This window comes from Leuresthes tenuis, unplaced genomic scaffold, assembly GCF_036924035.1.
Source record: "Leuresthes tenuis unplaced genomic scaffold, fLeuTen1.0.hap1 SCAF_23, whole genome shotgun sequence".
NCBI classification, from domain to species: domain Eukaryota; kingdom Metazoa; phylum Chordata; class Actinopteri; order Atheriniformes; family Atherinopsidae; genus Leuresthes; species Leuresthes tenuis.
In genome coordinates, this window is record NW_027325377.1 from 15,245,571 (window position 1) to 15,270,565 (window position 24,995).

Consider the following 24,995-nt stretch of genomic DNA (forward strand, 5'->3'; position numbering starts at 1 on the left):
TTTATGTAAAGTTTAGCAGCCGGCTAACTATCAACTTCTCAACGGCTGTTTCCCCACTACTGTCGCCTACAACTTCAGAATGCTAAATGGGCTGCGTATCGATGGCGGAGAGCAATGACTGAGGAGTTTGACGAAGATGTGGTATTTGAGGTTTGTGTAAGCGCCCGTGCTTGTTATCGAAACTTGTAACAGATGCTTTGTCATACCACTTGAGTTCTGAGGTGAACATAGGCGCAAGGTTCATTAACAAAAGCTAGCTGAGTGCAAGCTAGTAGCCAATGCTAGCGTCTCTTAAGCGGCCAGTTGCCTGTTGCAGAGCCTTGTCAGTTCAAAACTATTCCACATATTTGGCTGGTTGCTAAGCGTGTTTCTGCCAAGGAGCTTTGGTGGTCATGAGAGGGGCTGAGCCGCGCTAGTGTGCGCACTGTTGTTGGTGTTTCATCATTACTGGATTGGTAGTTAGAGGTGGGGTGGGGATGACTCGCTCACTTGCAAAATTTGCTGCATCTGGATGGTGACAACATGAGCCGCGATTTTGTGTGAAAATGCATGTGAGTACAATTGATTTATCTAAACGCAATGTAGACATTAAGTTCATTGCGATGGGATATATGAAATGCTCCTGTGCGTGACCTAAACACAGTAGAGATGCGCAGAGAGCTATTTACCCGGCAGCGGGAGCAGAAATGGGTCAGGCATATTTTGGACAGAATCTGTCTGCTAACTAAATGACAGATTTGGATCTGAGCTTTCTTTGTCCTGGCTAAGAAAACAGCATCCCTCTTTGAGAAGACTGTGTTACGGAATTACAAGTCATGCTTAGTCTAAATGCCTAGTTCTCAAGCAGGAGGAAGGAATTCACTTAAATTTAAGGTGAAGGGGCTCAAATAACAGTTGCAATATCTGTGTGATCATTTAAAGATTGACATGCTAAGGCACTTCGCAGCATTACCCCCAGAACAGAAAATAAGATGTTTTGAGGGGATATGGGTTGAGGATGACGGTGGAGACTTGACTTCAGCCAATGATTCCCGAGGGAAAGTCAACCAGGGAAGCAAATCACTTTTGCTTTTCCTTCACTTATCAGAGCTGGGTCACCTTTTGCTTCACACAGGGCAAAATCAGAACAATCGTTATCTCGCTCATCTCACGACCAAGACTAATCGCCACAGTTTCTAGTTGTCTTTTTTTTATCTTCTCTCATCTGACACTGGTTTATACGTCATGCTCCACTTTTTCTTTCATAATTACACAACTGCAGCTCAGCCCGTTTCACGGTCCTCCTTTCTATTTGCAGAACTCCCCTCTTTTCCAGTACCTGCATGATCTAGGGCACACAGACTTCGAGGCATGTCCAACGGCGTCTCACGAGGAGGAATATGGTGGAGAAGAGGGAGACCTCACCGCTGCTGGTGAAGATCCACAGAAAACTTCAGTGAGTTCCCGCCACCTTCCAAACATATGTCACAAACAGACAGAATTCCACTCCAATTAAACCACTGCTTGATTTAAGTGAAACATAGGTCCAAAAAAACGGGTGTACATCCAACCATCGCTGTCTGTCCAATCTCCAAAAGAGAACAACAACTAGATAGTTATAATACTTGTGAGTTAAAGATCAATTTAATTTGATTGAGCTTAATTATTCAACCATAATGTATTTGTTTTTCCCAACATATTTGACAGATTTGGTGAATGTTATCATAAACATTTCTAAAAGCTGTTTTACATCCATGGCTCAAACAAATTTGACATGAATCATGTGAAAATGTATTATTGAAATGATTACATCTTATATTCGGTTTAGCGTTGTGTTTATTGTGTTCATTTCTAACACTTTATGGGCCAGTGGTTATCAAGAAAACAACAAGGGGGGAGTGAATGTAGAAAAGAGCTTATAATGGAGCGACTCTATAAAGATCTCTGCATTAAACATGTGTGCATCAGATCAAGATGAAATGTCCTTAACTGGCACCCATCCTTACTCTCCCTTGCGTCCCTTACCCGGGGAAGTGTGCGTGCGTGGGTGACCGTCCCTGTCTGACTTGTGCAATCAGACAGAAGTAATTGATTAGACTTCTGACTGCAGACACTAACACATATTGGCACGCAGTCACCCACAGACCTCTGTGCTGTTTATATGCGTCGCTTTGATCGTGCATGGTAACACCATCATGGCGCGAGGGGCTTCCTGCACTCAGACACAGGTACGGTTTGTTGCATGTTCTCTGTAGTTATACTTTTTAGAAGGAAGCCTCCTGCTCTCAGTGGTGTCTCTTTCCTGCTGTTGCTCTGATTTTAGAAGAGATGGTTGTAATGCGATTACTGAGGTCATGCTGCTTTCTCTCAGACGTTATTCCTCCCTCCGTTAGCATCCTCATACAATCTGCACGTGTGTGTTCTCTGATAGTGTTCCTGTTTTTTCTGAAACTGTCAAGATTAAAACTTGTGAACTTTGAGTAGCACTTGCATTAATCCAACCATGAATGACTATAGTTTGAGACAACCTGTGATTCAGTCAGATAAGTAATTTGTACTGGGAAGCTCGGGGTCACATGACTCGGCTTCCTCTCGTTCGCCCTCCTCTTGCAACGGGAAACCGTGTGGTGTTTGCTGTGCTCAGGAATTTTCCGTGTGTGTCACGCTTCCTCTCTGGTATACTGTTGTTCTAAGGAGTTAAAGAGGATGAGGGATTCGGATCAGGCAGAAAGGCTTTTAGGTCGTCCCTCCATGAGCCATTTCCTGAAGTCTGGATGAAGATGAATCTAAGCGTAAACACCTTGTTCACATAGGATTGCTGTCACTGACAGTAAAAGGCAGATTTCAAACATCAGGGTATGTTTGCATTGTTTCAGAGGCATTTTCACTGAAGATGTGCAACAATTGTGACGAATTGCTGGTTCAAATCCTTAAAAATGAGTGGATTAATAAATATTGCTTTTCTGCCACTAAAGCACTCTAACTGTGTTGCGTCTCGTAGCCAGCATTAGAAAACTTGAACTGTAATCCAGGTGTAATAATATGTGTAATTGGCTGCATTAGTATGAAGCCTGAAACCTTGTTAATAGACCCGAGGTAAAGTGAGACAGAGCTCGACAAAGCCTTTGGACACCAGATATTGGAAAGATTAAACATTCTTCTCTTTAGCACCGTGCAACCTTGAATTAGCATGTTGTGTAACTCCTGAATATTATATAACCATATTTGCCTGTTATAGGTCTATTTATTATCGTTAAACTGCTCAAGCAAACACGTTCATAATGGAGAGTTGCTGTAACCGGCATGTCTGCAAATGCTTCATCCGCAGCGACTTTCACAGTTGATTTATGCTTTTGAGGTCATTTTTGAGGAAAAGCGTCCCATGTTCCCAACTCCCAGCGTCTCAGCTGTGAGCCGTAACTTTAAAACAACTAACGAGAATTTCATCGGTCATTTTATTGCAGTGGGACGTTCGGCTTGGCTTTCGCTGGCGTGCCCTTTTGATATGTACCACTTCAAACTCCCAGGATGGCAATCAGATTGAGCAGCTGCAGGATGCACCAGAACAAATTTAATTCAAATAGGCCCATAAAAGATCTCATGCCAAAGTCCTGGTGCCAAAAACGGAAGGACACTCCCAGAGGTCCCATGTTGGGTCATCTGTTTCAACCTCTGATGGTGTTCTGGTGGCATCATGCTGTGGCATGTTGGAGCATAATTCATTGGGTTTTGCACTGTGAGTCATTCAAAGCATGTAATATTAATCCATCACCTTGGGTTATGGAAAAGAACATTGTTCTCTCATTGTGATATTCCATGTTCTAAACAATACGGTAGCTACAACCTTCACTGTAAATATTATCTGCTTTAGGCTTGTGTTTATGATAAACTTGTAAACCACCAGAATAGTAAGTTTATGATTGTGAAAACAAGAAAATAAAATGTCAAAATCTCACATTTCAGAATGCAGAAACTGTGGGAACAAAATATGTCAAACACGTGACCATAACCGTGAGGATTGGGGTGAATTCTCTTGATTATCTGTGTCAGTGCCATATCATTCAGAGAGCTACGGTGTGCTAGCGTGTGGATTTCTGTTCAGAGAGCTACATGTCAGTTCTCCAAAATGCTAATGATCGGTCTGGAAGCTGCAGCGTTCCCTGAGACAGCATCTGAATACTGATGAGCATCAACAAGACTAAACCCGAGTATTTAATATAGTTGATCTGTAAAAGGTTTTCATCATCCCTGTGTGGCATCTGTTAGGATTATCCTCTGGTACTACATAGAAGACCGAATGGAGTTATGCCCTATTTTGACAGCACCCACGCAGCGTTGGATGAAACCGATGATCAATGCTGTGTGACTGCCCCATCCTGAGGCTCACTCTTCAATCGGAGATCAATAGCTAAAACTGTAGCCCGTAGGCTAACAGCACTTGTGCCTTACACCCCAGAAAAGGGGTCGTCCGGATCAATGGATCTGCTGTACACTGTCTCACACACACACACACACACACACCTCAGATTATTTTACCACGCTATTTTTCATGCATCTATCTGTTTTTAGCTTTGTTGAGAGCTTCAGCCTGAACATACAAAGATCTTTCATTCCGAGTTCCATTTTCAACAAGCATTTCAGTGACGCTACTAAACACTGTAAGCAGATTAGAGTACAATAAATCCTATTCACAGTTTGGGCATTACACCGTTAGCGTTTTTTTGGGGGTGGTCTTGGTTCTTTCAACAAAACTGAGCAGCATTTTCAAAAGCATGAGCTTTGCTATGCATCCAACTGTCAGTGCTATGTAAAATGTAGGTTTCTGTGGTGATTGTATCTCTTGGACAGTTTACAGTGAGAGGCCCTAGAGCTGGGAATGCAGCCTCTTAGGAAGCAAGAAATAAAACAGAAGTGTGTCTGTAGTGTCTCCAGTGAAGAATGTACAAACATGTTCCCTGGAACCAAAAGAATCCTTCCACTGAAACTGTGTTGTGAAAGAGCTCAAATTGAGTTGCAGCGAGCAGCTAAATTAAGCAGTTGTGTGGTGTTTGCATCATAGTGATGCTATATGAGAGCCCGGGTGTGAATGTGTCACAGACCCATTGCACACATTGTTGTTACCTGAAAGGCTTTGTCTCCTGGGATTCTCCTTTTGACCACGAGCGACTTTGTGTTCACTCTGTTGGACTTGTAACTTAGAGAATACCAGCAAAAATTCTAAGATTCTAAGGTTAATCGACTGATTCCAAATGTTTTCCTGGTGTGACTTGCAGGGAGGACGTTTGTGGAGACTGGCTGAGACTTTGTGGACATGGAGCCCTCTTCATCAGGCAGCTGCATCTCGTAAACTGGAGCAGCAACTGGTAGGTAGAGCAACAATGGCACTAAGCCAGCTGCTACGCTGTGTTTAATCCGTAAAAGGTGTCTTTTCTTCAATTTAAGCTCACTCTTGCCCTTTTCTCGCTTCCTCACAGGACAGCATGTTCGGCCAGTACTCGGTCAGGTGCATTCTGGACCAGGACGTGCTGCTGCAGGAGGATGTGGAGCTGATTGAGCTGTTAGACCCGAGTTTGCTCACGTTCGGCTCGTCGCCCTCTGGCTCGCCCAGCCGAGGGATCACCCTGCCCAAACCGAGCCTCATCGCCAAGCCCTCCCTATGGTAAATTGCCCCGAAAAAAACGAAACACACAAATGCACAATGAATGGAGAAAATTATGGAAACAGCAGTACAGTACAACTTCAGTACGACATACTCGAGCTTTAACCCAGTTAACCCAGTGACGTCTGCTTGCTTACAGCCAACATTACTACAAATTTTCAGTCCAAACTTAATTACCTGAAGTTGTGCTCCTCAAGATCTCTGTCCTTGGTCTAATTTCATATCACGCATGGTGCAAATAACTGCAGCACGCAGCCCCTTTGCGGCCTGCAGCTCTTCATCTGACAGTACAGTTTTGCAGCTCCTTCATTTTCCATTAAGCTGCGCGTTGTAGAAAATGAACCACTGACAAAGAATAGAGGAAACTGTAGTCACTTTAATACTGACCTGATAGATATGTTAGCATTTAAGATGTTTGATACTCGGTTACCAACTTCATCTGCTCTTCCTCTCTCAGGGATGTGGCGGGGCTGGTGGGCCTGGCTGCAGTGCTGCTGGGACTCTGCACCTCATCTGAAGGCCTATGGTCACTGGTTGCTGCCCCATGGGGTCTCGCCCTGCTGGGCTGGGTGGGACTGAGGGGTGTCACGCTGTGGAGACGGGGCCGTAAGCAGAGAGCGGTCCACACCAGGGCCACACAGCTCCAGACTCTCGTCCACAACAGCAAGACTCTGACTGGACTGTCTCGCAAAGCCCTGCGCCTGGTCCAGGAGACGGAGGTCATCTCCAGAGGGTTCACCCTGTAAGTGCACTTCTTTTGCATCACACTACACAGCACCCAGCTACATGTGATTTATACAGTGTCAATTCCTTAATTACTTACCCAATCCCAAGCGATTAGCAGTGTTTCAGTGTTTATTTTAGGCTGCTGCTGTCACTGTGTGTCTGTGCAGCTTTAGCATCCATTGTTTAAAGAGATAAGAAGATTGATACCACTCTCTTATCTGTATATTAAGCTACAGTCAGCAGCTGGTTAGCTTTGCTTTGCATAAAGAGTGGAAATCACCTGGCCTGGTTCTGTCCACAGGTAACACAATCCACCTACACCTTTGTGAATAGGCTCTTGTTTGGATGAAACTTAATATGCTGGTAGGTTGGTGTTGTTACTTTTGGTCAGAGCAGGGCTGGCTGTTTCCTATGCTTTCAGTCTTAGAGCTAAGCTAAGCTAACAGGCTGCTGGTTCTTATTTACCTCATGTCACATCGGCCTTTTTTTTTTTTTTTTTGTGTTGTTGTTGTTGACTCTTCAATGTTGCGTTCATGTCCAAGTGTGTTGTCTCTAGTACTGTCTTTAGTGATGTTCAGTGTTGTGTGTGCCCCCCTGCCTCTCTGGGACGTCTCCACAGTTGTATCACATTTCACTTGTCAAGTTTGCTCGACAGGGTGAGTACGGCCAGCTCCTTTAGCAGGGCGGGGCCGGGGGCGGTGCCAAGAGGCCAGCAGCTGATTGGACTGAGGAAGGCCTTGTACCGGGCGCTCCGCTCATCCTTTAGAGCTTCTCGTAGGGCCACCTGCCACATGCTTAAGGCATATCCTTTAATTGATGAAACTGAGTTCCATGGTCATTATAATTGGTTATTGCGTACAGCTTTTGCTATGGGCAGGAATGACTTCTGTATTGATAGTTATAAACAATAGCTTTTTAAAGCTTTTTGCTGCATCATTTGCATTTACACGTTAAAGTATCAAATAGCAATGAACCTAACAGTGCACTCTGCTCCACTTTAATTATTTTCTTTCTGCCTGTTTTGCCTGCGGGCACATATTTGAATTGTGTTTAATTTTAGCTTTTTAATCAAAGCGCGCCCATGCATATCTAAAAAATGTAAGAGAAGTGTGATTGGGCTTGCATTTCTGGAGGATAACGGCCGTTGCTAAGCAAGAGTAGAAGGCCGATTCCTCTGTGGTGAGGCTGGAAACCCAAAGACCTCCTAACACGGCAGTCAAAGCTGATGGTGGAAAAGCATTTCAGGTTGCTGGTCATGACCCCCACCTATCAGACTTGTACATGCAGTGACGGACAGTGACAGAATAACTGCCTCTGAAATATCACAGAGAACTTCATAAAGTTTTAGGTATTTGTGTAAGAGTGCTGATTTTCAGACAACATAAACTGTGGAACTTGAAAAAAGTAGACGTACACATTGTGTTCACACATGTATTACGTGTCCTTAACACCCCCCAACGTTCCCTCTGAACTCTGAGATCGACAATGTGACAAACTATGTGTGTGCGGTGCCTCTGAAGGAGCTGGGGCTTGGACTGGGAATCGAGCACCTGGGCGACGAGCAGGCTCAGGAGCTGACAGACGACTATAGCCTGCCTGCTCTGAAGGTAGGGCCTGAAGGTGGAACACAGGGCTGCAGGTAAAGAAATGAGTATGAGAGCTTCAGAGAGGTGGGAAGACGAATGACTAAGAGGTTTTGATTTGTCAGATTAAGTATCTTCAGTTGTTTTAGGTTGTTTAGAAGTGATTGTCTGCTTAAAATTCTTTAAGTATAGCAGTATTTCTATCACAAATACTGTATGAGTTGTGATGACCCAACTACAAGTTCATAGTTTTATAGTTTACCCCACTTTTCATCTTTATTCTAAGCATTTTGGCAACTTTGGACAAGTTGTTTGCTTTCTTGAATGTCCCAGAACTCTAAATAGAGCAGGAGCTAAAACAGAAAGTCAATTCATGTTCTGACCTCAGCTTGGCTTTTGAAGTAAAAAGCCTGAAGGCAGGAATGGCTAAAAGACTGTCAGAGAAAGGAAAAATGGGATAGACGTTTTAATATGTGGAAGGGCAGTTGTTGACTTGGCATTTTCTGGTTGGTTCTCCTACAGATGCTGTACCAACTGTGGGTGGGACAGAGCTCAGAATGTTTCCGTCGTCTGGCTCTTCTCCTCTCCCCGCACCGAATAGAGGAGTCGGAGGAGGGCGTACCCATCGGAGAAACCTCGCCTCCCCCTCCTCATCCGCCCCCGTTGCACCAGTCCATCGCCGCCGTGACTGAGCCCCTCCATCACGCTCTCGCCAGCTGTCTTGGTGAAGTGCAGCGCAGCTATGACTTCCACCGACACTTTGAGACTCAGCCGAGGATGACAGGCTCCGACAGGACTGGACGGGCCAGGGAGAAATGCCGAGAGCTCAACACCCTGCACACCTCCATCCGAAGCCTGCAGCTGCACCTCAAGGCCCTGCTCAGCGAGTGAGACACACAAACACGCAAAGTCCTGACTGATCTCTTTCCACACCTCCTAAAAGAGGAGATGAGATGTTGATATCAGTGTGAAAGACTGGGTCACTTAAAAAGCAAAGCAGCTATAATACACACAGTAAAGAAAATAGGGTTTGATACTGGATACAAAAGAATAAAACATGAATCTCTGTCGTTTAAATCTCTGCTTTTGTCACTCCATCAGGATGATCATCCTGGAGGATGATCTGGAAAAGCTGATGGTGTCCAAGGAACTTACCGAGTTGACACTTAAAGGCTACCAGGACCTCAGCGATCGGCTGCACCAGCTGCAGCCACACATGCACGCCAGCACTGGCTGCTGGGAGGACACCATCAGCCAGGTGCAGCGCATGCTGAGACGGGCCAACGCCTATCCAAGTGAGCAGAGCCGAACACAAACACACATGGAACACTTACTCGTGTTTAGGTACTCTTAATGTTAGTTTTCCCCTTTCAGAGAGTGAAGTCATCTATAAGTTTAACGTTTCCCAACATGCCATGAAGTATATTAAAACAGAAATCCCCTCCTTAAGTAGCATGGCTGTTGCATATTACTAAGGGCCTATTTTTAGGGCAGATTTCCTCCTTCCTTTAACATTACTCAAGACTATTTCCAGTTATGGAGGAAGTAGCTCCACCTTAATGCAGGAGAAGAAACAGACCAACCAGAGCGCCGCTGTCAACGGTGACCAGGTTCCAGTGCCAAGTCAATGAGGTCATCTGTTGTTTTCATGCAGTGGTGTAAACATGGCCGTGCATCATCTCTGCAGGTAATGCTGATGGTTTAGAGCAGTGTGGTCCTCTTGTGCCTGAAGTTCCTGCTGCTCCTCCATCTTACCCCCTGATATTGGACAGAGACCCGGTGCCAGAGGAGCTGGTAAGATCAGATCTCCACCTTTCAGCTTACAATGACTCAATGACTCAAATCTAGAGCTGTTTTTAGAGATTATGTTTGAATTGCAACTATATATTTTTAAAATCAGTTCCCTTGAAATATGTATTGCATTGAAAAGGACAGAAATCATGATGAGTCATAGCTCTGTTGTCAGTCTCTCCCACCGTTTCACCCAACCAGGATTTGGAGGCCTACGTGTCCGACTCCGACTCTGACGGGGAAGGCAGAGGGTCATGGTCTGATATCTTGTCTCCGGAGGAGCGGGAACGACAGCGGAGGGAGAGGGAGGAGTCCCGACGCGTCCTGTCAGAGCTCAAAGCTGTTCTGGGCTTCCGCGCGTCTGAGGGGGAAAGGATGAAGAGGAAGCAGCTGCTCTTCAACGACCAAGGTCTGCATTGGTGTTACAGATATTCTTGGATTTAAGCTGATTTTTTTTTTGCTGAAATATCCGGCTCTGTGTTTAAATCTAAACCTGCAATACTTATCTTTGGGCTTTGTGTAGTCATTGTGCTCAGTTGATGCATCAAAATGGAGAGCAACACTTTGAAATGGTCAAAGTCTCACAGGAGCTGCCTTTTGGAAATAATTTGAGAGCTCAGAGCAGAGAATTTTGTATTTTTGTGGCTGCAGTCGAATGCTGTATTGCCTGGCTTAATTATGCAATAGCAGTGGAAGAAGATGTTCACCTGATGTGACAGGAAGCCGTTTCAACGACCCATCTGTCCCTGCCTTGAAAAGAGAGGGACCCTTTTGAAGGAATACTCAGAATCTGTCTGCGTCAATCTTATCATATGTGAATTTTAACTAATATGAGTAGGACTTTATCCCATTTTACCAATCTGCAAACACACCAAACCACCTCTCATCTGGGTCTTGGTCCCCACAGGCAGAGATGTGAGCAGAGGAGGCGAGGCTACATGTTGCTAACGAAATGAGACATCTTTGCATCGGAGCGTCATTTTAAACCGATGTCATTTAAACACGATGTCCGAAAAAAGCTGCTTCATGTTTACTGCTGTTCCGACAAGCCTTCTCTCTGTTAATTAAGCTGCTCTGCCAGCAGCTGGAGACCAAACAGAACTTCAACCACAAACACGACTTTTAACTGTCAGTTAAGACGAACAATCTACGTTCTCAAGAAGATGTAACTCAGCAGTGCAGAAAGGGGCAGTGGTTCTTATTTGCTTTGTTATTATGATGTCTTACACAGCGGGTTTCTCTTAAGACACCGAAGACCAACTGATAACTGCGATAACAACATGTTGTTGTGAAAAGTGATTCATCTTTTGCAGAAATAAAGATGATGAATAAGAAGAAATGCCTATGGTGGACATTCACCGATGCTCCACATGTGCCTGACAGCTGACAATCATCTTGCTGTTTAAGGTCCCTTAATGAAACTAATAATATTGAACAGGAAAATTTACAGATGCAAATACATATATATATATTTCTCCAAAGTTTTTGGTTGCACCAGATAGCTGTCTCCACAGCATACTTGTAAAACAAGGTCAAAACTTGTGTTATAACAAGCTACCCAATACTAAATGCTATCATTCCTTCTTTCTCGCAGCTGCTGCGTCGCCTTCAGTTCTCAGCGAGAGTTCTGATCCTGCCATATTGCTGTCAGATGCTCCACCCTCTGCGGGCTCCATGGAGGCTGGCAACGAAGAAGGAAACCACCTATCGGAGCGCTCCGCAGGGAACGAAGGGGAGGAAGGGGAAGGAAGAGACGACAGGGCGAGGCCTGACCCCTCCACAGACCCTGTGACAGAGTTCAGCTGTGGTTCTGAGGAGGGGGAGCTGGGAGGAACTTCAGTCTGCAGCAGAGGAGGAGGAGGAGCATCCGAGCTCCACCAGTACGACGGCATCATGGAAGAGGAAGAGGAAGAGGAGGGGGAGGGCCAGAATGGCCTGGACTGCTTCCTAAAGCCTAAAATCTCATCTGTCTCTGTGATGGACAGACTGACAGAGATGCACGGCTCGGAGACTCTCAGCTTCAGCTCCACCCTCGCTGCGCAGGTGGCCGCCCGCTCACACTCGCTCATCACCATGGAGGAGCAGACATTTGGAGATGATGATGAAGAGGAGGAGGAAGAAGAGGAGAGTGACAGAAGAACTCCTGAGAAGGACTAGATATTAAACCCTGCTGCTTTGACCGAGCACTGAGCAGAGACTGTGATCTTCTTTTATCGATGGGTCTGTGTTACATCTTAACTGCTTCTAATGTGGAGGTATTTCAAACACTCTATTATCTGTCCGTCCATGTGAGAGTTTCTGTTCCCCGCCCGCAATTCTTACTGCTCTTTTGCTGTTGAAACTCAGGTACCAGAACCACTAACACAAAATGTGACCTCGCTGTGTTGAGGCCAAATGAGTAGAATGTCCTCAGTTTTAGCCGGTGATAACAACAAAATGTAACACGATCTCAGTCTTTCGGTAGATGTGGAAGAAACGCACGATCATCATTCTTCATGTCATATGTGTTCGAGGGTTGTTTCAAAAGGTAAAAATTGGAAGTTTTACTGTGTCATTGTGGGGCAAAAACAAAATGAAACAAAAGGATTCCAGGTGTGTTCAGACAGAAAACCTTTTTCACTGTTGGGCTGTTTGCGTTTACGCTTGGACGCCTGTCACTCTTGTCTCTTCTGTGTGTGAAACACGCCATCTGCACTATTGGATCTCATTTCTCGTTTGGTTACTTTCAACCGCTTCGGCGTGTTGAATCACTTTTGGGTGTTTCAGAGAAAGAGATCGCTAAAAACTTCCTACACACAAACTTCTTTAAGGTGAAAGACGGGGGTGCAATAATAAGCTAACACTGCTTTGCTAATGCTTGGTCTTATGGTATCCCTCATTGAATCTGGCAAAAAGACAACTGCTTCCTTCTGGGCTGGAGAGTCATCTTGCATAGGCGTAGATGCTGGCAGTAGGAAGCTGTATTTTCGCTGTGTACAAGTGCTATTTTTATTTTTTTTTTTTGCCTAGATGAGACGCAGGGAGACCCAGCGGGGGCTCTTTCATCGCCGCTGGTCCTTAGGTGTCGCAGAAGACCGGCAGAAGTTTAGTCCAACGCAAACAAAGCTGAAAGTGATATCTAACATCTAGCCTTTCAGACAGTTCATGAATCTCTCTACCTCAGAAAAAAAAAAAACAGACTAATAGGAACACAAATTATATCCCTGTCTTTGTGGGAATTTTTTTTTTTTTTTAACTAAGGAAAGTGTTTCATTCTGGTGAGAAAAAAAACCCAGAACTTTGCTCTCTCTGACACTGTGTCACAACAGAGAAATCCCAAGCAAATACAAGGCTCAAAGAGAGCGCAGAGCCTGTGGCCTGACAAAAACCAGTAATATCACTCTGTCTTCAAGCTGTATTAAGCCTTTAACTTAAAATCAAACCATCTATAAAACAATAAATGAATCACAAAGTGGGTGACGGGCCCTGCTGTGACATTACTTCCTCTCTCTTGAGAATGAGACTTCGTGTATCAGTGAGGTTACCTGTATAACTAAAGGGTAAATAAAAAAAAAAAAGAGTATATAAACAGAAGTCTTGTCAACTTTATGACTGCTGGATACAGATCTAGGGCACAAAACGATTTTAAATCTTTCTTCGTACGACGTCCCATCCAGTCTCGAATAAGTTAAGTAGCTCTCCTGTCAGCCCTCTCAATTTGTTCACATAAATTATTCCAAATATTTTTTTATTGAGGTTGTTGCCGTCTGGAAAGCGGAATGCCTTGGATCGTATCTCATTTGACAAATCATTTTAATGAAAATCAGCGCACCACACGGATCCCCGTCCAACTCCAGAAGAAACCAGTTTGTTCTCTGAAAAGCCCCCCGTTTACAACCACGCACTGTTGTGCAAAGTTGTGTGAAAATGAAGTCTTTTCGCTTTTCCACCACTTTTGTTGAGATAAACTGAAAAGGCTTCTTCCTTGAGAGTTTAATCCAGAGCTGTTGTATTGGATTGTGTGCGGAGGTGTTCCCAATCAAGTGCTCATCCGGGAAGTGTGTGAACAAAGCTTGGAGATCAGCCTATCTAAATGCAATCTGAGCAAGATGGAAATGTAAAACGGCAGAAAATCTGGGCTTGAATTCGAAGCAAAAGAAAAGTAAAATATAATTCAAACGTCACACAAAAAAAACAAAGGCCTTGCTGAAAATGTGCTGCAGTTTCCACTCCAGATATTTTATGGGCTGTTGAACACAAGCGATCCCTCCTGTGAAATTCTCTGAGAACATTTTCTGTCTGAACACCGTAAAGCAGAGCTCAGCTGATCGCTCCCAAACAGATGCATGTTGGCGGGAGCTCTGCAGGAAGGGGAAGTTGAACGCTATTTTGTGCTATCGGAGCTCTATTTTTGTCCAGCCCCGTTTTTCTGCAATCCATCTCGGTGCCGTCTGATGGGACACAATGGTTGAGGGGGGGAACAAAAAGCTGACGGTCCATTTGCAATCCTATGTCAAGAGACATCTTTGGAATACACTGCTGGATCTAAGAGCAACTCATGAAGTGTGACGTAATCTCATTTTCTCAGTGTCTGTGTTTACAGGGGCACGCTCGGCGGATTGACTGAACTGTTTGACGTGAATGTAATGAATTGTGGTAAAAAAAAAAAGAAAAAAGTGTACGGGTATGGAAAAAGATGAGCGGGGGGGCAGCGTGTAACATTCAGATGAGGCATCGTGGCAGTCCTGATGTTTACCCCCTCTTCCACCTCCACCCCCTGGTCCCTCATGTCACCATATTTGCCTTGTCTTGACCCCTCCTGCAGTTTCCAGCGTGAAATAAAATACCATTCTGGAAGTGTTCAGTGAATCTGTCCTCGCACTCATGTTTCACAGGGGAGTTGAGAAACCGGTTGGGTCGGTTACTCGATACGTTTTGTTGGATTTTGCTTTTGTCTGACCCACAGCAGCTGCTGCACCCCTTCTTTAAGCCCCTCCAGCCTTAAGAGGTTCACACACACATACACTGCCGCCTTTTATTTCAGCATATGCTACACTTCCGTTCGACTATATTTCGTTAGAGAAACGTTGCTGGTCTTACTAGTTACCTTTCGGATTAAGATTTAACAGAAATATGCACGGTGGCTGCGTTAAAAAGAAAAAAACTAACATTCATAAAGATAAAATCAGAGATTCCTAATGTTTTTGTGTGTTGTGTAACACTCGGATATGCATTTATTAGAGGCTCTCACTTAAGACTTCCTAATTTCACGTTACTAGTAGATATAATATAAATCTCATTTGTTTCTTTAAAAAAAGAGGCTCAGATTAGAGAAAAGCCCTGTAAGATTCCCCAGATGTGTCTTGTGACCCAGACACAGAGCTGAATAATTAAATCTCACTTCGCATTGAGCTATAGCCTCTGTAAAATACTTTTCACATGGTCACAGATGAGTGTTAACAATCTAATATTCGAATACATAAAAAATATACACATCTCAGGAAGCAAGACTTTCTGCTTAAGAAATGTAATTATCATTTTGTGCTTCTAGAAAGTCGGACCGGTGCTTAGAGCAGGGTCATTTAATTTAATTCGACCCAACTGTGTTATTTAACACTTTTAAGATTACTTTAGTTAGACATGAAACGCATACACCTGCTGCACTCTTTCCAGTATAAAGTACAACACAACTAAAATAACTTGAAACTAAAATTGTATAAACTACAGCAACTTTACTGCTTGATATTTTTTATACCCTAGTTTATTCCTGTGATGGTTTTGCCACCTAGTGGCGTTTTTTAAATTTTTTTTTTATCACTACAACTGATGCTTGTGTGCAATGACAATTATTTTTCTTTTTGTCATGTATGAAAATGCGACAGAAAACGTAAAAAATGGTTTTAAATATTATTGATGCTTGTGTCTAAAGAACCTGTGTCAATATCGTTTGGACACATCTACTTATTCACTTTTTTTTATCCACCCGAATTCATATTACTATTACCTATATTACCTATATTTAACATTGCATTTATTATCCATGTATTAATAGTCGACAGTGTTTCCTTTTTAGGTTCCTGCTCATCTTCAGCTGATTCGGCATGTTTGACTTTGTGAGGCGTTCACATGCTCTCATTAAGCTAAAAAATCTGACGACACATGTTTATAAGCCCATTTAGGGATTTCTAAAAGATATCGCGACAAGTTAAAAAATATGATGAATCTGCACATCACGTTAACTTACACGGGCAGGCCTTTCAGTTTAAGTATACATGCATGCCATTTCATTTGTAGACAAACGTTTAGAATATAAAATAAAACAGCTAAACTCTTTAAAATAAACTGAATTGGCAGCGAAATCACAACCGTAGCTTAATCTTGGTATTATGTATTTGCAAAACTTCAAAGTTAGCATAATTTTAAGAAATTTTTTAATTTCATTTTATCTTCGACGGCAAATTAAAAATAACAGTGATCGTTCAAACAATACCGAGTGTCATGGAAGGTAGCGCTACACACAGCAGCCCCACAATCCTTCACGCTTCCTTTTCCAGCAGCGCCTGCGATCATGGCGGACGTTGTAGCGGAGCAGGTCGTGGACCAGAAACCAGTCCAGGACCGGGACCTGAACGGGGAGGCGGAGGACAGGGAAGAAGCCGACCCGGTGGAGGAGACAGCAAAAAAGAAGAGGAAAAAGAAGAAGAAGAACAAATCTGCAACGACAGGTGAGTTCGTCCCGACCACTTTCTTGCTAACAGGCTTCCGAAGCTAATGTTGCTTATTGGAGCTGCGTCAAGGTATCCAAAGTTAGCGACGTAAAAGTCGGAAATGGTGATATCGTTCTTTCAAATTAAAGTTTTTTTTTTACTTCACAAGATGACCTAGGCTGTCGTTCAGCTCGATAAAAAGTGGTTAGTTGAACACAATACTATATGTTGCAGTAGTTCTGTATGTAGTTGGAAAATGCAGTTGTAAAAATGCTCAAATGAAGTGAGTATAGAGGTGGAGGAGATTGTTTTTTAAAGTCAATTAACGCCGGCTTACACAATGAGAATAATTATCAAGCTTATGTTATGTCTGGTCTTTATGGTTTAGGTGTTTTTTCAAAATAATATAATGGTATCTTGTTAAATGATAATCATGCAACCTAGTTTCTTCGTTTTGAAAGAATAAAAGTCGATTGACACAATGCTGTAGAGCCCATTTATAAGAATCGAGTGCTTATTATTACGTGCCTGCGGTCTTTGCTTCTCCATTTGTGAGGAAAATGCAACGCAAGTGGTCATTTCTTTTCAAAGCTCCGCCGGAAGTGGATTTGCTGAACAGCTGCAACTTGCTGCTGCAGCACTTTAGCCATGCGGAATGAGAGTGGTGTACATTGGGTCGCCGTGGGGCCTCACAGGCCTAACGAAACACGCCGGTTCTTCACCAGAACCTCGTCCGAGGTCAGTGACACGAATCGCGGCTGTTGTAAAAATGATCTTAGCGCTCACTTCGAGAGTAAATGTTGTTCGTTCTGTGGCTCAACCGCTCCTTTTGGCAGCTGTTAGCTGACTGAGCTGAGCTCAGCCAAGTTTTCCTGTTTCGTAAGTCTCCCTTTGCCAGAGTTATTATGTAAGGAAGAACACCAAAAATAATTGTATCTTTAACAATCGGCCACTTTAAGACTTCGCCAACCGTTTGTCCCCTTCACTTTGAGCCAAATGCAATTAAGTTATGACATTTTGAAACATTTTTCTCATTTTAATTAATGTTAAACGCAGTCAACAAACATATGAAAGGAAAAGTGTGCCTATATTATCATGTACTTTAAATCCACTCGATGTTTCAGTTTAGAAATGTACATTACCTTTAGCTAATAAAGAAAATCCTTATTTCAGACACCTGGGTGTATTTTTTTTATTTCTGAAAATACTAAAGATGTCCTCTTCATGGTTCTTTATTTGCTGTTATGAAGACATTTATAAGAAACTTGCTTTGTTTGTCTGCATCCTTGGATCAAACCTGTTTGTGTCTATGTTTTCATTAACGCCAACACAGACATTGATGCAACAATTTCAATTTAATTTCCATAAAGTCACTTTTAATGTGTGCCCTGAGCTGTAAGCGAAACCGGTCAGGGCACATCTGCTTGCACAAGTAAACTCATGTGTAATTTCCATCATAACGCGTCGTTGTTTTCAGTCGATAACTTTCAATTCTTCTGACAAATGGAAGAAGAGCTCTCTTCCTGTACCCAGTCCACAGAGAAAATCCAAACTAAGCCATAGTGGCCTATTCTTTGTCATGTTTTCAGTTGAGTTAAACCTCGTTCTGCACCGGACGTTTTAGGCAAACCCAGCTCAATCATTTTGAAGACCAGTTGGGGATTTTTACACAGGGTGCGTGTTGATGCCATGCCTGAACAGAGCCCTTAGGGCTTTTTCACATTTTGCTGCTCTCATACAACACGGACACTTTTCGGGTGTAAGTGTTTACATTTACATTCCTAAAATCCCAAAATCTAGTTCATTAAGACTTTCAGCTCAAATAACACAGTTTCCTCCAATATATTCCAAGACATTTCTGCTTTATTATTTCCAGTCAGACTGCAGTTGTACCTAATCTTTCACGTTTTCTCTTATAAGTTGTTTGCATGTAAATACATTGATATGGTGATTTAAAAATATAGCCAGTTCTTTAGCTTTTGACTGACACGTGAGACTGTGGCAGCGTCCATGTTGTGTCCACAGGCTGCAAACAGGAGATCTCCCTGCAGGAAAATGCATGGCCCTCCTCTGCCGTGTATACACAGAGCCAGCTGTAAATGAGCTTAGTTGAGTAGAGCTTAGACCCGTTAAAAAGACTTTCTGGCCCAGCAGACCTGGTGTCTTGTAGCTGCTTTGTTCACAGTCGTGTATAGTTCATCCTGTAAGTTTAGACGCTGATTTTTGCATAATGTCAGGGGTTTTTTGGATATCAGGAAAGCCAAAAAGTTCCTGTTGATAACTGTCGCTCCTGTGAATCCACATCGGGTCATTTAGTGGGCCCACTACATGTCCTTGAAGTGGATTGCATTCAGATTAAGGGGGAACTGAAATGTCCCAGACCACTACTGATTGCAGCCTGAGGGATCCGAGCTGAATGCATCCAGAGTGTGTTTTCATCTGTACTTAACACTGTCCACTTGTGATCGGATCACCCAGGAAACATGTTAGCACCAGGTGTGAACAGAGCTAGATACAGTTTTCTACTTAAAAGTGTATAAGACTCAGTTGCTGACTGTTAATAACCTTGTGAGCTACGCAAGATGATGCGATAATTTTGATTTTTAATAATTAACATTTTATGCTCCTTTCAGTAATGTATAAACATTTAAAAGTCAATTATCAAAAACTGCGATCAGCATATATATTTTTATCAAATGGCCACATTTGTCACAAAAAATGGGGGGTTCTTTATGGTATACTTTTAAAATTACTGACCCTTTATTTAATCTGTAAACTGGGCTTTCACACATTATTTTTGCACATCAGCTCCACACGGTCACAACACACATTCTTCACTTTTACATGGTGTAAATTTTTATCATAACTTATTTAAACATGTTATAGATGCATTATACACTCTAATTTTTAGCATGTCGATCCTTTTCTTTTTTTCTAAATCCTCATCTGACCCGTCTCTAAATCTTTCCAGCTGCATCACAATCATCATCTCCTACCATTCACTCACTGCTTAACATGTTTTTGCACATCTGGATGCGCTCAGTCTGAGCATTAGTTTGCTCGTTATGCCCCTTTTCTTTTTGCACATCCACCTTGACCTAAAGCACTTTTCAAGAAAAATTGACATGTTAGTTAATGAACTTTTCACGCGTGGTTGCTGTTAACAATTTGCTCTCTGCTTTAGCTGTTGAAACAGAGGCGGATGGAGTGGGCGAAGTAACCAAACAGCTGGAGAAGCAGGCGATAGAGGAAAAAGAGAAGGAGGAAGATGGCGAGGAAGGTGATGGTTTAACATTTGATAAACGGTTCTTAACGGTTGCCTGTGACTTCATCCATTTGTCACCTGGGAACGTTTGACTTGATGGACGTTATAGAAACGGGTGTCTTCGTCTCATAGATGGAGATGACGGCGAAAATGCGGCAGGGAAAAAGAAGAAGAAGAAAAAGAAGAAGAAAGGCCGTAAGATGATGTTTTGTTTTGTCTGAGCATTAAAAGATGTAAAAGCGGGAGAGTCACGTGAGGCGAGGTCCTGCTTCATTGCAGATCAGGACCCATTCCAGCCTCATTGATGGAGTTTGATGGGCTTCTTATGTTTTCCTGTTGGTCTTTCAGCCAAAACTCAGACTGACCCGCCATCTGTGCCCATCTGCGAATTTTACCCAAGTGGAGTGTTCCCCATCGGAGAGGAATGCGAATACCCTGCCTCTCAGGATGGGTAAGCAGGGCAAACACACCTCCACTCTCACCACTGAAATTCTGGCTGCTCTGGGATTGTTTACAATAAAGGAGTTTATTTTATTTTACTTACGTCTCCCTCTTTTTCTTTGCGTCATCTTATTCATAAATGAAATTATAGAAGCTAATATAATTCCCGTCTTTACTACAGTTACAGCCTGCACTGTATGCATCAAGACACAGAACCAGAGATTTAATCTATTTAGACTTCCTCTGCCAGCTCAGGCTGGGAGATTTCCAACACTTCTTTACTGGAGCTCTTAGGAAACAGGGTCATTAGTGATGCTGCACTGCAGACTTGATCTTCGGAGCTGCATCACTGCTATCTGTGGAGGGCACTTAGTCCAGACCATGTTGTGTTTTCAGACCAAAGATGTTATCTATGTATTCTCACCGTCCAGGCAGCTTATTTGCAATAAAATTTGCATTGAAGTCCTCGTTAGAGTTGCAAACCATCTGAACAGCTTTATTTATTTGAACTGTATTTAAAAATTAAAAAATGAACTCGCTGACCCTGGGTAGGGTGATTGTAGCCAGACGATGAGTCAGAAGCTCTGTTGTTGTTGTTGTTACAGCCTGTTTATTTCCAGCATTGCTCTTCTCTAGTTTCACCTGTATTTTGAGGCCTTTAGTAAGAATGTGTCTTGTTGGGTTTTTTTTTTTTGTTTTTTTTGTCTCCCAGTCGAACTCGTATTATCAGCGATGAGAAGCGAGTGCTGGATAAAGCTAACGAGGAGATGTGGAGTGACTTCAGGCAGGCGGCGGAGGCCCACAGACAAGTTCGCCAGCACGTCCGCAGCTTTCTCAAACCCGGCATGACCATGATCGAAATCTGGTGAGGAGGCTTTAATCACTATGATCCACTTCATTTATTTCACCTGTGGTGTTTGACAGATTACACATTTTTCTGTCTGTATGAAACCGTAGAAGTGCAACAGTTGTTTTCAGGGCGCAGTGTGGTTTTTATGTCGCTATTAATCCCACGTGTGTTTGGAAACATTTACAATAATGTTGTGAGAGTCAGCAGACAGGAACCAACCTCTGCCACACACGCTTTCACTTGAAATGCTCCAGACGATGAGCACACTGGGTGGAAAAGAATGCTGCGGAATGACCTAGATTATGTTATGAGTTAAACATTCATATTGCAGAATGGTAACTAGCACAGGTTATTGTCTGGATGTATCCAGCAGGTTGTTTTGGAGCATGAATTGAGCGAGCATCTGTAAATATGATGCACAATACTTTCAGAAACGACCCACTTTCTCAGAGGCTGTATACAGAGAGCCAAGAATCAGCTGTCATTAACATCTGGAGCTCCAGTGAACGCCTTTCTGCAAACATTTAACCAGTTGAATCTGTAAATGAGAGCTGAGATCTGACTGTCCAGCCTGTGAACTCTGTTGTACATTAATGTGACGTGAGCTGATATTCTTTGATGCACGAAGCTCGATTGTTTTGTGCACGTATGCTTTTTAAAAGCATTTATGTGTTAGTTTGAATTGAAACGAAGGCGTTTTTAATCTAAATGCACACAATTGTGCTCTTTTCAGGCTGTTTCTTCATCTGCCTAAAGCCCCCAATGTATAAAACGTTTATTCCACATTTAGAGAATTAATTTAACCTGCATTAGAATAACTATAAGGGGTCATCCTCTACTTTTTTCCATTTTAAAAAAAGGATGCAAATCCAACTAAATGAAAATAACATATTGTTCTTCCTTTTGCTTTCCTTTTTTTTTTGTTTTTTTTTTGTTGTATAATTTAGCTGAAAATTAGATTAAGAAAAGCAACAATACTACTGGAATACCTCTTCCTCAGCTCTTGCCTTGTTGGAAGAGGAACAGGAATGATTTTTTATTTCTCATATTGTTCCTCTGCTCCTCCAGCGAGCGTTTGGAGGATTGTTCCCGTAAGCTGATAAAGGAGGACGGGCTGAATGCCGGCCTGGCCTTCCCCACCGGCTGCTCCCTGAACCATTGTGCTGCCCACTACACCCCCAACGCCGGAGACACCACAGTCCTGCAGTACGATGACGTCTGCAAGATCGACTTCGGCACGCACATCAACGGTATTTAGTGCTGCTCTGTTTGAAAAGCCGAGCCTTTGAATTCTAATTAGGTGTGCAGCTCTGAGTGGAAGTTGATGCTAAGTGTTTCTGTTCAGAATGAGGCCACTTTGCTTGAACAAAAATCATCTTGAAATATATCAAGCAACAGGCCCTGAAGACAGTTCTCCTCTCTGTCGGTGTCTGTCTGCAGGGCGAATCATTGACTGTGCCTTCACTGTCACATTTAACCCAAAGTACGACAAGCTGCTGGAGGCTGTGAAAGACGCCACCAATACTGGAATCAAAGTAGGGCTCAAACACACCTCACCTCACCTCACCTTCTGGGTCAGTGCTGGGCCCGGAGCTGACGCTCTCCTGTTGGTTTGTTGCAGAACGCTGGCATCGATGTGCGTCTGTGTGACGTAGGAGAGGCCATTCAAGAGGTGATGGAGTCCTACGAGGTGGAGCTTGATGGCAAAACATACCAAGGTACGCATTCGCGTTAAAACGCCACAGGTGGACGTCTGCACGGCAGAGTCATAGTTTATCTTGAAAATTCCACCACCAAATGCACACAGGACTAGTGTTTTGATATTAAAGGATACAGTTATACTGCATCTGAGTTTTTTCCACACTAAGAGGTGGACCAAAGGCTCTATTTACGTCATTTTGAGTGAAACTAAACAGGACACACCCTGACGGGGTGTGAGTTTGGGATATTAAGGAGTTAAAGGCATCCTGATCTCAAGTTTGTCATTTTTATAAACGCTAGAAACCAGCATTACTTAAAAACTACGGTACATTTTTGTTTTAATGCATCTAAATTTGATAGTTGTGGAAACCATGTTTTTCCTGATATTCTTCAGCTGCCTGAAGAATTGATTCATTGGGGGAATCCATTGACATTAAATGACAATAACTGTTTAACATTTTGTTAAAAGAACAAAAAACAAGTTTGTGAACCAAAACCACACGAATTGTAAAGCAAGCAACTCCTCACATGAGACGTATATATGTATATAAAACCGTCAAAACCTTTTTTTGATAATCTTTATTTGTCAAATGTGCTTCTTCTGTTCCAGTGAAGCCAATCCGAAACCTGAACGGTCATTCAATCGGTCAGTACAGGATACACGCTGGAAAGACTGTGCCCATAGTTAAAGGAGGGGAAGCAACAAGGATGGAGGTGAGTCCATTTCTCACATAATACAAGTTTCATTTAGGATTCTCTTTAATTTGTTTTAGTTGAAGTGTTATTGGTGTTCCAGTGTTGTGGAATAGAAGCAAAAAAATCATCTTAATCTCTGCTGATTCTGTTCTACCCGTACAGGAGGGAGAGGTTTATGCCATCGAGACGTTCGGCAGCACAGGTAAAGGTGTGGTCCATGACGACATGGAGTGCTCTCACTATATGAAAAACTTTGATGTCGGCCACGTCCCCATCAGGTGAGAATCTGACCTCCTGCATCCTACACACGGCATGAAGTCGCTCTCAAGCCAATGCTGTTCCTTTCCACATAAATCACTTTAAATGTTATGGTAGATTAGCTGATGTTTCAGGTGTGAGATTTGTTTTCTGACTTTTTGTTCCTGCCCTCCTCTCCAGGCTGCCCCGGGCGAAGCACTTGCTGAATGTCATCAACGAGAACTTCGGCACGCTGGCGTTCTGCCGCCGCTGGCTGGACCGCCTGGGCGAGAGCAAGTACCTGATGGCTCTGAAGAACCTTTGCGACCTGGGCATTGTGGACCCCTATCCTCCACTCTGCGACACCAAGGGCTGCTACACCGCTCAGTTCGAGCACACCATCCTACTCAGGCCCACCTGCAAGGAGGTGGTGAGCCGGGGAGACGACTACTGACACCCTACCCCACATTCAACCAGACCACCCTCACCACCTCACAGCATCTTCAGACCCTGTTAGAGAAAAAAACAGAAAAGAGCTTCTAAAACAGGGCGTGGTTGACTCAGAGGAGCCGCAGTGGATGCCAAATATTACTGTGGTCTGTCTACAATGTACCACTTGCAGCTTTCGAGGAAGGAGGAGCGGCCTTCTGAGTTTTCCCATCATCATCAACCACCGCTAATGAAATGAAAGCAAGCCAACACTTTTCTGTCAGAGGAAGCCTTGTAGTTTCGTTGAGTGTCCTGCAGACCTCATTTAGCAAAACATGGAATTGTTAACAGTTAAGCAATTAATGTATTAAAGCTGCCGTTGAATTCAATGCAACCCAGTCTTCAAACAGAAGGTGAGCGTGGGAAGTTTCTTTTTTTAATCTCCCTTTTATTTTAAGTTTATATGGCTCCACTCTGAGCCTTCAGTACTTTAGTCCCTTTATTAAGGGCACCGAGGCTGCTGAGGGCTTTAAGTCGTGGTCAGGTTGGTGCATGGTCTGAAATATCTGCATACAGACAATTCCTAACATTTAAAGCTCGGGGTGTTGTAGTTCTAAACGCCATCTTCATGCAGACACCAAGCGCCTGCAGCTGTCTGGCTTTCGTCGCTACAGGAGGGAACTTTGCACTCTGGCCCTCAAGTCTTCGTTTCTCTGATATTTGTACAATATCTCTGAAATGGCTGCCGCCACTGTATGTTCCCAGTTAAAATGCTTCATTTTGAACTCTCCCTGAAAGTGTTTTTGTAAGAAAAAAAATATTAAAATACTTTTTTGCTCACTGTGGGCCGTCTCTTCTGTTATCTCCCAATGAAACAAAACATCGGTATGAATATTTGATGTTTTTTCACTTGGTTACAAAACATTTTAATGATTAAACATTGAGGGATTTA

At 43.2% G+C, this 24,995-nt stretch overlaps 2 protein-coding genes across 5 annotated transcripts; both read left to right on the plus strand.

Moving 5' to 3' along the window:
* Positions 1-9: 9 nt before the first annotated feature.
* Positions 10-14,586, plus strand: vezt (vezatin, adherens junctions transmembrane protein). Of its 4 annotated transcripts, none has more exons than XM_072377167.1 (12): positions 10-150; positions 1,298-1,435; positions 5,253-5,342; positions 5,454-5,638; positions 6,096-6,380; positions 7,008-7,165; positions 7,823-7,971; positions 8,470-8,834; positions 9,049-9,242; positions 9,635-9,741; positions 9,940-10,147; positions 11,333-14,586. In XM_072377167.1, exons 1-12 carry the CDS (start codon positions 115-117, stop codon positions 11,893-11,895), a joined length of 2,478 nt encoding a protein of 825 aa, XP_072233268.1. In that variant the 5' UTR covers positions 10-114; the 3' UTR covers positions 11,896-14,586. The 4 variants fall into 4 exon arrangements, with proteins under 4 accessions (XP_072233268.1, XP_072233269.1, XP_072233270.1 ...); XM_072377168.1 differs by having other exon boundaries at positions 7,008-7,158; positions 7,816-7,971; XM_072377169.1 differs by having other exon boundaries at positions 7,020-7,165.
* Positions 14,587-16,248: 1,662 nt separating this feature from the next.
* metap2a (methionyl aminopeptidase 2a) lies at positions 16,249-24,886 on the plus strand. The gene is made up of 11 exons (XM_072377015.1): positions 16,249-16,442; positions 19,609-19,704; positions 19,822-19,884; positions 20,038-20,140; positions 20,843-20,995; positions 22,049-22,230; positions 22,421-22,515; positions 22,602-22,698; positions 23,292-23,395; positions 23,540-23,655; positions 23,816-24,886. Exons 1-11 carry the CDS (start codon positions 16,286-16,288, stop codon positions 24,066-24,068), a joined length of 1,419 nt encoding a protein of 472 aa, XP_072233116.1. The 5' UTR covers positions 16,249-16,285; the 3' UTR covers positions 24,069-24,886.
* The last annotated feature ends 109 nt before the right edge of the window (positions 24,887-24,995 follow it).

Excerpts from the sequence above, each read along its gene's own strand:
- vezt (XM_072377167.1), top strand. The coding sequence starts at position 115 with ATGACTGAGGAGTTTGACGAAGATGTGGTATTTGAG. Across the intron at positions 5,639-6,095 it reads ATCGCCAAGCCCTCCCTATG|GGATGTGGCGGGGCTGGTGG; the intron begins GTAAATTGCCCC and ends TTCCTCTCTCAG. Across the intron at positions 8,835-9,048 it reads CTCAAGGCCCTGCTCAGCGA|GATGATCATCCTGGAGGATG; the intron begins GTGAGACACACA and ends TCACTCCATCAG.
- metap2a (XM_072377015.1), top strand. The coding sequence starts at position 16,286 with ATGGCGGACGTTGTAGCGGAGCAGGTCGTGGACCAGAAACCAGTCCAG. Across the intron at positions 22,231-22,420 it reads CTTCGGCACGCACATCAACG|GGCGAATCATTGACTGTGCC; the intron begins GTATTTAGTGCT and ends GTCTGTCTGCAG. Across the intron at positions 22,699-23,291 it reads TGATGGCAAAACATACCAAG|TGAAGCCAATCCGAAACCTG; the intron begins GTACGCATTCGC and ends CTTCTGTTCCAG.